Source organism: Passer domesticus, chromosome 8, assembly GCF_036417665.1.
Source record: "Passer domesticus isolate bPasDom1 chromosome 8, bPasDom1.hap1, whole genome shotgun sequence".
Classification (NCBI taxonomy): domain Eukaryota; kingdom Metazoa; phylum Chordata; class Aves; order Passeriformes; family Passeridae; genus Passer; species Passer domesticus.
The window spans coordinates 6,243,169-6,258,176 of NC_087481.1; the positions used below are offsets into that span (position 1 = coordinate 6,243,169).

General features: G+C 52.4%; 1 protein-coding gene and 1 pseudogene across 1 annotated transcript in view; both read right to left on the reverse strand.

Annotated features, from left to right (window-relative positions):
* Nucleotides 1-13,883, reverse strand: part of LOC135306203 (zinc finger protein 850-like) — a 375,138-nt gene extending 361,255 nt beyond the window's left edge. Inside the window, 3 exon segments of the mRNA XM_064429797.1 lie at nt 13,052-13,421; nt 13,542-13,645; nt 13,832-13,883. Of these exon segments, the coding sequence (XP_064285867.1) occupies nt 13,052-13,421; nt 13,542-13,645; nt 13,832-13,883 (526 nt within the window).
* On the reverse strand, nt 4,775-5,946 carry LOC135305641 (olfactory receptor 14J1-like; annotated as a pseudogene).
* Nucleotides 13,884-15,008: the final 1,125 nt, after the last annotated feature.

Consider the following 15,008-nt stretch of genomic DNA (forward strand, 5'->3'; position numbering starts at 1 on the left):
GAACCAGGGATCCATTGTGACAAAGTGGGGCCTCATGGAAACAAGGGGCCACTGTGACATAGTGGGACCTCACGGAACAAATTGTGCATTATGACAATGTAGATCCAAGGAGGCCATGGTGACACTATGGAACCTCATGGATCCAAGGGGCCATTGTGACACTGAAGAACTTCATGAAACCCAGGGTCCACTGTGACACAGCAGGGCCTCATTGGAACAAAGGAACCATTGTTGACAGTACAGAAACTCATGGAACCAAGGGGCTGTGGTGACACAGGAGGGCCACATGGAACCAAGGAGGCCAGTGACATTTAGGAACCTCGAGAAACCGAGGGTCCATTATGACACTGCAGAAACAAGGAGGCCATTGCTGACACTATGGAAATTCATGGAACCAAGCAGCCATTGTGACACTGCAAGGTGTCATTGAACCAGGGAGACCATGGTGACACTAGAGAACCTCCTGGCACTAAGGGTTTATTGTAACACAGCAGGGGCCCATGGAGACAATTGTCCATTGTGACAATGTGGATCTGAGGAGACCATGGTGACACTATGGAAGCTCATGGAACCATGGATCCATTGTGACAAAGCAAGGCCTCGTGGAACCAAGGAGACCATAGTGACATCATAGAACCTGGTGGAACCAAGGGTTCATTGTTACAGTCCAGAACCAAGGGGACCATGGTGACAATAAGAACCTCACAGGACCAAGATTCCATTGTTGTGCAGTGGGGCTTCATGGAACCAAGGAACCACAGCAGGGCCACACAGAACCAATGGTCCGTAGAGATACTGCAAATTCAAGGAGACCCTGGTGATGCTATGGAACCTCATGGAACCAAGGGGCCATTGTGACACTGTGCAGCCTCATTGGAACAAAGGACATGGTTGATAGGACAGAAGCTCCTGGAAACGATGGGACATTGTGACACTGCAGAGCCTCGTGGAACCAAGGAGACCACTGGGACACTGAGGAACCTTATGGAACCAAGCAGCCATTTTCACACTATGGAACCAAGGAAACCATTGTTGACAGTAAAAAACCTCATGGAAATGAGGGGCCATTTTTATACAGCGAGGCCTTGTGGAACCAAGGGGCCATTGTGACACTCTAGGGCCCCATGGAACCAAATATTCATGGTGACACAGCAGGGCTGCTTGTGACCAATTGCCCATTTTGATACTGGAGATCCAAGAGACCAGGGTGACACTATGGCAGTTCATGGAATCAAGGGGCTGTTGTGACACACCAAGGCCTCATGGAACCAAGGACAGCATTGTGGCAGTGCAGAACCAAGAAGGACATTTTGACAGTATGGAACCCAATGGAACCAAGGGTCCATTGTTATACAGCAGGGCCTGATGAAACCAAGGGGCCATCGTGAAACTGTGGGGCATAATGGAGTCAAGGACACCACTGATAATGAAATCCACAGGACAGAAACTTTTGAACACAGTTTTGAATATTTGAAAGCAGGTATTCTTTATTGCAGCATGGTGGTCACTTGGGCCATCCTTCCTCCATTCAAGCCTACTTAGCATCAAATGAACAGAGTTTTTATCACACACACTGATTATGTGTTCATTAGCTATCCCCACTTTCTTTGAATTTATTTGACATAGTTACTCCCCTTATCACAAATCCTTATATGGCTCTTTGGGGTCTGTCTTCAACATCTGGTGTCCTTTTTAGGTGGCTGTTCCTCAACCCCCACTTTTGAGTAAGGGCAATATTATTGTTCTGTATAACTTCTGCTTTGTCAGCCTTGCAGAGCTGAGCTGGCATCTTGCTTGCATTTTGTGTGATTTCTGTTTGCCTCAGCTACATCCTTTATCCATTTCTCCAAGGCTGTGCTGTTCTGTTCTACTGTTCTTGATAAGAGTAAATGTTGTTCTGTTCCCCTGTCCTTGTCACAGTGCTCACCTCGCATGAAGTGTGTCTGCAATCCCCCAACGTATGGGCTTGGGGTGGGCAAGTGTTCCTGGGGAAACAGGGATGGGACAGCTGGGCTGGACTGACCCAAGGGATGTCCCACTCCATGACACACCATGTTCAGCAATCAACTGAGAGAAACGGGGGGACAAGGTGGGTAGGGGATTAATTTCTATAATTTCTTTTTTAAGACATTTTTCTTTCAAAACAGCACCTACACATACAGAGTCTTCTCCTGTGACAAGGTGGTTAAATATTTTCTGCTGATAAGAGATTTCCTGTGGATTTGCTTTTCTTCTGTTTGTGGCCTTTTCTTTTTGTGGTTGGTTTGTTTGTGGGGTTTTGTGTTGTTGTGGGTGGGTCTTGCTTTGGTTTTCTTGATTGGGTTTGGGGGTTTTTTTGTTTGAGTTTGGGTTTTTCCCTATTGAATTGCCTTTCTTCTGATGCATAAGTTTTCCCTGCCTTTTCTTGTGGCTTGCTTGGCATCTGATGGCAAGATAAATTTACCTAACTCAGTCATCTTGTCCAGTTATGTTTTGCAGTCACTATTTACTAGATGAGTTTGGTCACAGACTTGGCAACATCCACAAAGGAATTAAAAGTTAATTTCTTCCCATTGTAGAGATAGCAGAAACGTTCCCCAGCAGTGGTGAAGGGCTGGTCACTGAGGGATGTCACCAGGGTGTGGCTGCCAAGAGGACTCTGTACCACAGATGACATTTGACCCTCATTGTTCAGCCAAATTCCCACCCACCCCATGTTCCACCCCTTCAGGCCAGCTCTCTCCAGTCTGAGAGGAGAGCACAGCTCTGAGGAGAGCACAGCAGACCCTGTCACAGGCCTGGCTGAAATCTGGGCACAAAACATCCCACATGGATGTTGTGTGCCCAGACATTTCTTCTCCCTGCCATGGGGGATCTGCAGTCCCAGCCATGTCCTGCCAGTGCCTGGAATGGCTGCAGGAGGATTAGCCACATCCCGTTCCTTCCTGAGCCTGACCAGGCTGTGACTCTCCCAGTCCTCCTCCCTGCCCTGTTTGCAGACTGTTTCCACGTCTGCCCTTCCCAAGTGCCCAGGACCCTCTGGGATGGCTCTGCCTTTCCAAGGGTTTAAGAGAGGTCTCACAATGACACTGCCCAGCCTTCTCAATAGCTCTGTCACCAAAGGCCTTTTGCACATCCCTCAGTTCCAGCTCAGTGCCCAGAACACAGCACAGCCCTGTCCAGGTCCTTGGGGTGGTTCACAAGGGAGGCAGCTGTGATTTCTTCCCACAGATCCCCACTCCAATGGAGTCTCTGTGCAGTCCTTGGCTACCCTGATGCCCTAATTTAGGTCAAATTTAAGGAGGAAACCTCCAAAGGGTCCTTCTGGAAAGCAAATTCAACCTGCCCCTCCCCTCACCAGTTCAGGAGGCAAAAATCTCCTTCCAGAAAAGTGGAAAAAAACAGTTTATTTAACAAGCAAAGTACTCAGAAACATGGGAAAAAAATAGTAAACAATGAAACCTCTTGCTGTTCTGAAGAGATGGCAAATTCAGAAAGGCCTTCTGTGGTTCCTAGAGTCCTTCCTTGGGCTGTGACTTGGCTCCCTCAGTCTCCATCAGTCCTTCCAGTGCTGGAACACCGTGTCCCAGGCCCTGGTGGGCCACAGGCATGAGCTCCCAGTGTTCTTCTAGGTTCGTGGTACAGAGCAGGGCTGAACAGTTCCAAGGAAAGGAAAAGCCCCAGTCTGGGGAACTTCTCTGCCTCAGCTAGAAAAAATAAACAAACTAAAAGCAAAGGACAACTCTCTCCTGCTTGCTGTCCATGCTGCAGAACAACAGGCACAGACAGAGAAAGAATTGTGGGGCAGTGAAAATAAAGCTTCTGCACACACAAACTGCATGCTGTGACTTCCTTTGCTCTTGGAATCAGTCTTAAAAGTGCAGTACTTATTTCTGGGCTAAACAGCTGTGTGGGGATATAACTCGTCATCACAAAGTCACCCCAGGACACCTGAGCACTTTCTCTGGAGCTTCACTCCCCTGGATGTTTGTCTCCATGCAATCCTCAGCACATCCCAGCAAAGAATTTAGGTGGTTTTGCAGAGGACTTAACTCTCAGAGTGAAGAGGCCTCAAGGCATTGTTTGTGCCCCTGGAATTGTGCTCACTTAGGTTCATCTCCCCATACATGCATGATGCACTGCTGAAATCTCCTCAGTACAGAGCAAACATGGCCTGCTGGCCTGGTCACTTGGTGTCCCCCCATGCAGGGACAAACAACCTCCTGCAGGTGGGGGAGAAGCCAGTGCTGGCAATGGTGGTTGCAGGGGCTGGTGTGGGAGAATTGCCCTGGGGCACCTTCCCAGGCTGTCTCCAGAACAAAGACACAGCCCAGGCCCTTCTTTGCTGCTCCCTCAGGTCCATGCCAGGAGCTCTGGCTGTGCCAGGACACTGCTGCGTGTCCCCCCTGCACACTCCCCCTCTGCCCCGGGCACTGGGCTTTGCTGTGCCAGGGCATTCCCTGCCCTGTGCTCAGGAGATGCCCTGTGCTGGTGGAGCTGCTGTGCTGGAGCCCAGCTGTGTTCCAGCAGTGCCCATGGCCTGTCCCTGCCTGAGGGCACAGCACGGACACACAGCAGGACAGTGACCAAGCTGCCAGAGCAGTCCGGCCTGGCACCCACAGCAGGGCTGGGAAGGGGAGTGTGGAGCTGGGAGGAGCAGATGTGGAAAGAGGCAGGGCCATTGTCCCTGGCCGTGCTGCTGTGCTGGGAGCCCCTTCCCTCCACCTCATCTCAGAGGCACTGCCCCTACAGAGCCAGAGAAGGGCTGAGGAAATGCCTTGGACACACAGGTCAGGACAGCCACTTGATTTTATTTAAATGCAGAGGGAACAAGCCTCCTGAAAGTCTTTGTGTTACAAAAGAGAAGTAGAAGTTCATGTAGAAATGCTCCGAGTAGTACTACAGTATTTTATAAAAAACATTTTAACACCAGAAAAATAATAAGAAAAGGTCCCAGTGACAAAATGGACAAATAGGGAAAAAAGGCCAAGATTGTAAAGAGTTACATTCTGAAGGTTCTGGAGAAGAAAAGTTTAATGTTTCTGAAAAGATACAGTCATCATTTTCCTCAGAGCAGCCTTGAGCTCCTGGTTCCTCAGGCTGTAGATGAGGGGGTTCAGGGCTGGAGGCACCAGCGAGTACAGAACTGACAGGGCCAGATCCACAGATGGGGAGGAGATTGAGGGGGGCTTCAGATGAGCAAATATGGCAGTGCTGATGAACAGGGAGACCACAGCCAGGTGAGGGAGGCAGGTGGAAAAGGCTTTGTGCCGGCCCTGCTCAGAGGGGATCCTCGGCACGGCCCTGAAGATCTGCACATAGGAGAAAACTATGAACACAAAACAACCAAAAACGAAAGAGATGGAAAACACAAAAAAACCAAACTTCCCTGAGGTAAGATTGTGAGCAAGAGAGCTTGAGGATTTGGGGTATTTCACAGAAGAACTGGCCCAGGACATTGCCATGGCACAGGGGCAGGGAAAATGTATTGGCTGTGTGCATGAGAGCAGTGAGAAAGGCACTGGCCCAGGCAGCTGCTGCCATGTGGGCACAAGCTCTGCTGCCCAGGAGGGTCCCGTAGTGCAGGGGTTTGCAGATGGACACATAGCGGTCGTAGCACATGATGGTAAGGAGGGAAACCTCTGCTGAAATGAAAAATACAAACAGAAATAGCTGTCCAGCACATCCTGTGTAGGAGATGTTCCTGGTGTCCCAGAGGGAGTTGTGCATGGCTTTGGGGACAGTGGTGCAGATGGAGCCCAGGTCGCTGAGGGTCAGGTTGAGCAGGAAGAAGAACATGGGCGTGTGCAGGTGGTGGCCGCAGGCTACGGCGCTGATGATGAGGCCGTTGCCCAGGAGGGCAGGCAGGGAGATGCCCAGCAAGAGGCAGAAGTGCAGGAGCTGCAGCTGCTGCGTGTCTGCCAGTGCCAGCAGGAGGAAGTGGCTGATGGAGCTGCTGTTGGACATTTGCCGCCTTGGAATATGGATATTTATAGAGGATTGGCACCTGTCTGGGAAGGAAATGGCACTGACAGATTTGACATTTCTTCATTCTGGTAATCATGGACTTTTGAAAGAAGACATTGACAAATTGGGACCAACTTCTCGGAGTCAATCCTATGTATTTTACTTGGAATCCCCTCAAAATTACTTCTGTTCCTATGAGGGAATTTTCCTAAATATTTTTTTTCGTTTGGGTGTGTGCTGCTGAGTTACTGCCTCATCTTCAGCACTGCTGTCAGACTGACCGCTGGGTGCCCACAGGGAAAACAGGGCTCCCTGTGTAGTCAGGACAGTCAGACCAGGTAGAACCACACAGGTGCCCTTTGATAATTTCATCTCCAACTATTTCAGGTTGATCAAATGTAAATCATGCTTAAAAAATAAAGTGGACTTTTTGAAAGTTTCAGTTTCAAAGTAAATTTCTCTAAACACTTCTCCCTTTCCCTGTGCAGCTGGACAGGAAGGTATACCAAGGGCTGGTCTGGCTGTCTGCTGCCTGCAGTTGTGCCTATTCGGAGCTGTTTCTCGCTACCCAAGCCTTGTCCCTGCCAGTGCTGCCAGAGCCCAGCCCAGCCCTGGGGGCTCAGCTCTGCCCTGCAGACCCCTCCCAGCACAGGGCACGGCCCAGGGGCATCTCCCTGGCAGCAGGGCCCTAAGGACAGGGCAGACAAACAGAGATGCTGCAAGCCAAGGTGCTGCTGCTGCTGTCTGTAGGGAGAGGAGGCTGAGGAGGCAATTTCTGAGGGAGATCTGAGGCACATCTGCTCATGCCCAGGCTGACAGTGCAGGAGTCTCAGTGACACAGCCAAAGCTGACAGCCCCTTCCCTTTAGGAGAAAGCTGAGAGCAGCCCTGGCCATGCAGCACCATCTCCACAGCAGGAGGAATCTGCCCTGATGGGGGTTGCTCCTGCCACCTCCAACTTCTCCCCTGCAGTGTCCATGGGGAGCTTCCAGGCAGGCTGAGAGCTGCCCCTGGCAGGTGGCACATCCCCTGGGCTGGCCAAGAGCCCTGAGGGCTGCAGGCCCTGCTCTGCAGGACAGCCCTGGCAGCCCTGGCTGCAGCCCCAGCTTCACCCCCTGCAGCCGTCCCTGGCAGCAGGAGCTGTCCTGCCCTGTCCCTCTGATGGTGCCCAGGGCAGCCCTGCTCTGTAGCACATCCTCCTCCTCCTGCTCCCCTGCCACAGAGAAATTGGGAGAGTCCTCCTGGCACATTCCCCAGGCTGTGGGGTATGCTGGCTTCAGGAGATCCCTCCAGGAGCACAGGGGACATTGCCCTGCATCCACTGACTCACCATGTGGAGGGCTGTGAAGATCTTTCCCCAAGTGAAGTTTCAGCTCAATGACTTCCTCAGCCTGTCTCTGCCTGGCTCCTGTCCCCTCAGTGCCTGCAGGCAGAGCCCTCAGCCCTGCTGGGCTGGGAGAGGAGCTGGTCCTGGGAAGAGCTGTTCCTTTAAAGCTCAGCAGCACAGACACAGAACAAAGACTTTAATGACCCTCTTGGGACTTGGGTGTTGTTTACATCAGACTCAGTCCCTGAGAGAGCCTTCCAAAGACTTCTCCAGAACTCAAAGTTAAATTGAAACTCCAAAGTTTCTTGAAGTTTTAATGGGTCCCACTAAGGGACACGACTGAGAAAGTGTCCCCAGGTTCCAGTCAGAGCCGAACACTGGAGGCAGTGATGACAGCTGGGGACAAACAAGGCAAAGGTGTCTCTGGTGCTGAGCAAACCTGGATGTGTTTCAGGAATGCAAAGGGCCAAGGCCTGAGCCCCAGCCCCTGGCCAGGCACATCCTGTCCCTCCCTCCTTGCTCAGGGCTCTTCCCGGGATGGACACTGGCATGTGGGGATGTGCAATGCCAAGGGCAGCACCATGGGGCAGCCCCGCCAGGCTGCTGAGCAGGGACAAGCAGCCACCCTGTGATGTCACACAGCCCCTTGGATGACACACAGCCACCTGTGATCTCATACAGCATCCTGTGATATCACAGAGCACCCTATGATGTAACACAGCCACCTGTGATGTCACATCCCACTCTGGGATGTCATACAGCACCCTTGTTTTGTCACAGAGCCAATTCTGGGATGTCACCCTGGAATGTCATGCAGCTGCATTGTGATGTCCCAGAAGACTCTGTGATGTCAGAAAGTTGCTTTGTGATGTCACAGTCTGTTCTGTGATGTCACAGTCTTCTCTATGACATTACACAGCCACCTAGTGATGTCACAAGCCACTCTCTGATGTCACAGAGCCACCAGCTGTTACATCCAGATCTGCTCTATGGCCTCATACCCTACTCCATGATGTCACAGACAGCTCTGTGATGTCACAACCCCCTCAGTGATGTCACAAAACCCTCTCTGTTATGTCATGCTGCCACTCTGTAATGTCACAGCACACACTTTGACCTCAGTCTCCTCTATAATGTCATACAGCCATGCCATGATGTCACAGCCTGCTCTGTGATGTCACACAGTCTACTCTATGATGCTGTAGCTGCTCAGTGACCTCACACAACAAAATCTGTGATGTCATAGCACAATCTGTGACCTCACACAGCCCACTCTGTGCTGTCACACAGCCCCTTGCTGACATCACAGCTGCTCTGTGCCTCTAGGACACAGCCACAGAGGTGCCGCTGTGACACAGCCCCCTCTGGGACATCCCCCAGCCCCTGCCAGTGCTGAGCCCCTGTCAGCTCTGGCTGTGCCCTGCTGGTGTCCCTGAGCTGCCCTGGCAGTGCCCCAGCCCTGCTGGGCTGTGCACAGGAGCTGCTCCTGGCCAGAGCTGTCTCTCTGCAGCGCTGCCCTTGCCAGGAGCTGCCTCTGGGCCAGGAGCCCGGCCCAGCTCAGCAGCACAGACACAGCACAAGGACTTTAATGACCCTCTGGGGCTTTGGTGCTCTTTGCATCAGACTCTATCCCTCAGAGTGTGCTCAAAAACGTTCTCAAGAACTCAAAATCAGATTCAAAGTCCAAACTTTATTTAACTTTAAATGGGTCCCAGTGAGGGACATAACTCATGTGAATGTCTCCAGGTTCCAGGTAGAGCAGAACACTGGAGGCAGTGATGAACTGATGACAGCTGGGGACAAACAAGGCAAAGGTGTCTCTGGTGCTGAGCAAACCTGGATGTGTTTCAGGAATGCAAAGGGCCAAGGCCTGAGCCCCAGCCCCTGGCCAGGCACATCCTGTCCCTCCCTCCTTGCTCAGGGCTCTTCCCGGGATGGGCACTGGCATGTGGGGATGTGCAATGCCAAGGGCAGCACCATGGGGCAGCCCCCGCCAGGCTGCTGAGCAGGGACAAGGAGGCAATGAGGCCCCAGGCTTGCCAGGGTCACTTGTCTCCTGCTCCTGGCTCAGGCCCAGGGCCAGCAGCCATGGCCAAAGTGCTGCCCAAGTTGGCTCTGTCAGGGCCTTGCAGCTGCTGCCCATCCCTGTGCCCTGTGCAGCCCAGGCTGTCCTACAGTGTCCCTGCCCTGCGCCTCTGTCCCTGCAGGCTGTCGTCATCCCCCGGCTGCCCCACCTGGCTGGCCCCTTCCTTTGCTGACAGCTCTGCCTCCTGCCTGCCTCTGCCTGCCCACACAAAGCCTTGGGCTGCTCCAGGCTCCTTCTGCACCACAGCCCTGCCCTGGGGGAGGAAATTCCTTTCTCCCGCTGTCCAGTCTGGGCCTCCCCAGCTGCCCTTGTGTTGTGTTCCACTGCAGTAAGCAGCAAAACGACTCCCCCAGACCCCGGAGTCTCAGACCTCACGCAGGCATCGATGACCAACAGGGAAAGGAAGGCAACAGGATGTGTCTTGGTTTAGCAAAGCCCAGGATCCTTTTTTGTGCCAGGTACCAAGGCAAGAAATGAAGGGGGAGAGGGAGTGGTGGCTTGTCATGGGTTTTATATGACAGGGTAGGGGTGGAATTTAGGGTCGGGGTCCAATAGCAGAAGGAGCAGGGCACTGCAAAGGAGTGGATCGAGGAGGACCACCAATGGAAAAATCTATGGCGGGGACTTTGCAGTAGAATTTGAACCAATGAGGTTACAGAAAAGGAAAAATGTTCTGTGGCCACTCCTTATGTGACCAGGTGGGGTGGAGTGTCATTTCCTGGGCTTCCAGGGGCACATCCCACAGGGTGGAGGAGCAGAATCCTCTTTAAATCACGCTCCTCACTTGATGCTCTGTTTGGGGAGAATGCCTGCTTCCTGGGGCGGGGGACCTTCAAACCCTTGGTGCCATTATTTCTTTCTCTGGATGTTTTATACAAAGAAGAAAAACTCCAGCCTCTCTGAAACCACCCTTCAATCCCTCTCGGGCTGCTCCTGTTCTGTCCTCATTCTCCACACCACTGAGCCCAGAGCCACCACCTTCTACCTGCTGGTTATGCGATGAGGCACCCAAACCCCATCTTGGGAGATTTTTGGTTACTTTCCAAGGTCTGTGAAAATAGAAAAAATAGTGATCATCATTATTTTGTCCCACATCTTGCAGTAAAAGAACAAGAGTCAATATCTCTCAACTGAATGAGGGTGGATTTACATTTGTTAGAAGGAGAAATATTTTACAATGATGACAGTGGCACAAAACTGCAACTGTTTTTCCAGAGAACTGGATTCCCCATCACAGGAATCACAGGAATTGTCCAAGAGTAGGAGCTTTGTGCAGCCTGACCCAGTGAAACAACCTCATCCCCAAGGACAGAATTGCTGTCATGGGGGTTCTCTGATGTGCTGGGTGCCCTCACAACGCTTGTGGCCAGAATGTCTGCTGAGGGCAGCCAGGCTGCTGCAGGGGCAGTGACCTCACAGCCATCACCATGGCAGCCCTGTGCTCTGGGCCTGGCTCTCCCCTTTCCTCTGCCCTGCCTTGTCTCTGCTGGCATGAAGAGTTTTGTCATTCATCTCTTGTCCCCAAGGTGCTGGGGCCAATGGCTTCCAAGGCAGGCTCCTGGAGCAGAAGTGGCTTTTCAGAGCCCAGGCAGAAATGAGCCCTGAGGCAGCAGCTCTGCAGTGCTGGCCACCAGGCCGGGCTGCCAAGGGAGGCTTCTGGCCATGGCCTGCAAGCAGCTGCTGCTGCCAAGGTGCCTTTGGTGCCTCAGGCTCTGCCTGGCACAGCTCCCAGCACGGCACTCTGCCCTTGTGCCCGAGCCCTTCCCTGTGCTGGGGCTGGCCTGGGGCTTTTCCTGCAGCGGGACCTGCCCTGCTCCTGGCACAGGAAAGGCAGTTCCTGCTGGAGCAGGAGGCTCTGCCTGCAATGGGCTCCAACAACTCCAGCAAGGCTCTGTTGACATCAAAATTGCTTCCTAGAGCACTATATTCTAATAATTGTTATAGCTCCTATACTGTGGAGTAAATAACTTTTTTTTTTTAAAATTTAATCTGTGCTGCAAACAAACCATTCTGTCAAATCATGATCAGAATCAATCAGAGCTATATTTATGTAAATTTATCTAGAATTCCATCGATAATCCTGGGGGACAAATTACATTAAGGTTCAATTCTAACCTGTCCAATCTTTTCCACCTTTGACAAAGTCTGGGGCTGGGATTGGATCCAGCTACTCCCACTCTCCTGTACTAAAATAAATTTTGGAAGTCTAGGGGCCGTGCAGGGGTTTGAGGATCCATCCAGGTGGCTGTTGGGTGTCAATTCTCCATCTCATTACTCAGCAGCAGTTTCTCCAATAAAGAAATAAAGTTTTTGCCTGAAGCTCCCACTGTGCCCATGACAGGAACACCTGTGAGTGTCTGGGACATCCCGGCTCTTTGGCAGCCTGGGGACTCCGGGGATGTCACCGTGAAGCCCTCGTGAGTGCCTGTGACAGATCGGTGCCTTTGCAGCCCAAGGTGCCCTGGGATGTCACCATGGAATGGCTGTGACTGCCTCTGACCACAGGGCTCTTTATCATCCCCAGAAACCCCTGGGAGGTGTCCATGGAGCCCCTGTCTCTGCCTGTGACATTCCAGCACTTGAACAGCCTGGAGACTCTTGGAATGTCCCCATGGAATCCTTCTGAGAGCCTGTGACAAATCTGATCCTTAGCAGGCAACCATCACCAGGACCCTGTTGCTATGGGTCATGGGATCCCAGATCCACAGAATTGGCTGAGCTGGGAGGGACCCATCAGGATCCTGGAGTCCAACTGCTGGCCCTGCACAGGACACCCCAACAATGCCAGCCTGAGCCTGGCAGCGCTGGCCAAACGCTGCTGGAGCTCAGAGAGCCCTGGAGCTGGGAGCCTTCCCTGGGGAGCCTGGGCAGTGCCCCAGCAGCCTCTGGGCAAAAACCTTTTCCTGAGATCCAAGCTGAGCCTGCCCCGACTCAGCTGCAGCTGTTCCCTCCAGTCCTGTCCCTGGGCACCAGAGGGAAGAGGTTCCCACAGCCCCAGCCAGGGACCTGCTCCCAAGGCTGTTGCCATGGCCACCAGGGCTGGAACCAGCTGGGATGTTTGGTTTCCATGGGCCAGGGTTTAGGAATGGGATTCCTCAATTTCCTGCTCCCGCTAAAACCACGCTGCTGCTCGCTGCCCTCCCACCTCCCATGGAAAGCACAAAAGGCAAAGATCCTGGGCTGGGATAAGAGCAATTTATTGGGAACCGCAACGAGATAAAGAACAAACAGGAACAGAAACAATATTGACAACAGAAGGGTTTTTAAAAAGGGAAAACTACAACACAACGGTATCTTCCCAGCCATAATTTTCTCCTGCCTGGGAAGGACACCCTTCTCCTCAGGGAGAGATAGAGAGAGAGAGTTCCTTTCCTGCCCCTGGCAATGACCTGAGGTCAGAGTGAATGTAATGACACAGCCCTGGCCAGACCCTCATGTTCTTCAGTGTCACATCATGTCATTGGCAGGGGCAGGAAAACAAGCAGGTGTCTTCCCAGCATGGATCACAGTGAACACATATCACCAGGGCCCTTACGAACATGGTTCTCCCATGGGGGATGAAGTTGGAGCAGTGCACAAAGCTCTTCCTGCAGTTGCAGCATTTGCATGTCTTCCCTTACTGGTGACTGTGTTGGTGTCTGCTCAAATGAGAGCTCTGTCTGAAGCTCTTCCCACCCTGGGGACACTTGTAGGGCCTCTCCCCAGTGTGGATGCGCCGGTGTCTGATGAGATTGGAGTTGCGGTTGAAGCCCTTCCCGCAGTCAGAGCAGCGGAAGGGCCTCTCATCTGTGTGAATCCGCTCATGCCGGAGGAGATTGGAGCTGGTCTGAAACCTCTTCTGACACTGGGGACACTCATAGGGCCTCTCCCCAGTGTGGATGCGTTGGTGCCTGACGAGTTCTGAGCTGTAGCTGAAGCCCTTCCCACACTCCCCACACTCATAGGCCCATTCCCCAGTGTAGATCATCTGGTGGCGGATCAGGGTGCTGCTCTGCCTGAAGCTCTTCCCACACTCCAAGCACTTGTGTGATTTCTCCCCATCATGAAGCTGCTCCTGGACCACCAGCTCCGATCCCTGGCTGAAGCTCTGTCCACCTTCCTGGCACAGGGTGGGTCTTTCCTCCTCAGAGCACCCTGGGCTGGGTTTGGTGGCCCTCATCCTGTGGGATCTCTTGGGCTTTACCTCCCTGTTCGATTCCTGTGCCATGGAGTCCTTCAAAACTGCTTCTTCCACGAGGTTCTGCTGTGGAGATTTGTCCTCTCTGGTCTCCGTCCTCAGCTTCCTGTCTGGGGGACGAAGGACAAGGAGTGGATGGGCTTTGCCTCCGTGCCAGAGAGAAAGGGAACGAGATACCTCCAGTGCATCCCCAGCAGGATGGCCAAGGCAGAGGGGTTGTCCTGCAGCTACGGGCCATGCAGAGCTGGGAGATGGAGCCAGAGAGAGAGAGAAAGAGGCACTGACTTCCTCCTCACCTACCTGGTGGTCCTGAGACATCTTCCTCTTCCTCGCAGCCTTCTTCTCCATCTGGCAGTGGTTTTGAGATGGGAAATTCTGTTTTGGGAGGAAAACAAGAGATTAATGCATTGAGTTTTGTACAGGTTTGAGGGCAAACCAGGAGGAGAGTGTAAGCCAGAATTACAGTTTAAGAAGAAAATTAAGATCAAGGCAATGATACAGAAACACTGCCTTAAACTGACACAGTCAGGATATAACCTGCCACCCTGTTGGTCAGGGTGGTGGGAGTAGTCCCATTAAATGGTGGCTGCAGTCCTGTTGCAGTGATGATTGTGATTCTGTCAAAGCAGTGATCCTGTAGAAGGGTCTGGTCTTCCTCTGAAGGTCCAGTAGTGGTGATGGAGCTCTTGTCCTCTGGGAATCCAGTAGGCAAGGCGCTCCTGGTGCTGTAAGTCTCAGCTTATATCCAGGTAGGAATGCTCGGCTCCTCCCCCTGGGCGGAGCATCCCACAATGGGATGATGTCATTTTACCAGTCCTGCAGGGACATTTAATGGCCCATTCACAGAAGAGAGCCCCTGGAGGGCGTTATCAGGGCTGAGTCATGGAAGAGATAAAGAACACTGCCCCACCCGTTTATAACAGTTTCTAAAGGTGGTGATGGAAAACATACATTTGGTTACATCTTGGACTGCAACCTGAAACAGTGGGGTAATCCCTCCTGTGGGGGTGAACACCACCCCCCCTACCCAAACTGGCTCAGGTGTAAAACCCCCACCCCGGGAAGGCCTCACACACAGGGGACAATGTCACACTTGCCCTGACCCAGGGGAGGTCTCTGTCCCTGTCACTCTCTTGCCCTCCCCCTTTTTTCTCTTTTATTCCGTCTCTCTCTACCTCACATTGACTGTTCAATAAAATCCATTTTGCATTTGGTCTCGTTAGCACCTTAACTGGGGCAGAGGAATCTCTAACAATTTTATTAACCAGATTGTGTACAATATTTTGGCACAGTGAGTTCAGGCACTGTTCTCTGACCTTGACAACAGCATGGTTCCGTCCTCTGTGGGAGGGGGGCTCTTTCTTTCCAGAGAACTGAAATAAACGGGCAGGAGATCTTTCTCCTTTTTTAATGCCTTTATTAAGAAGAATGAGCTCAGGTGAGGAGAAATCGACGGGTCGCGCCCACACCGCC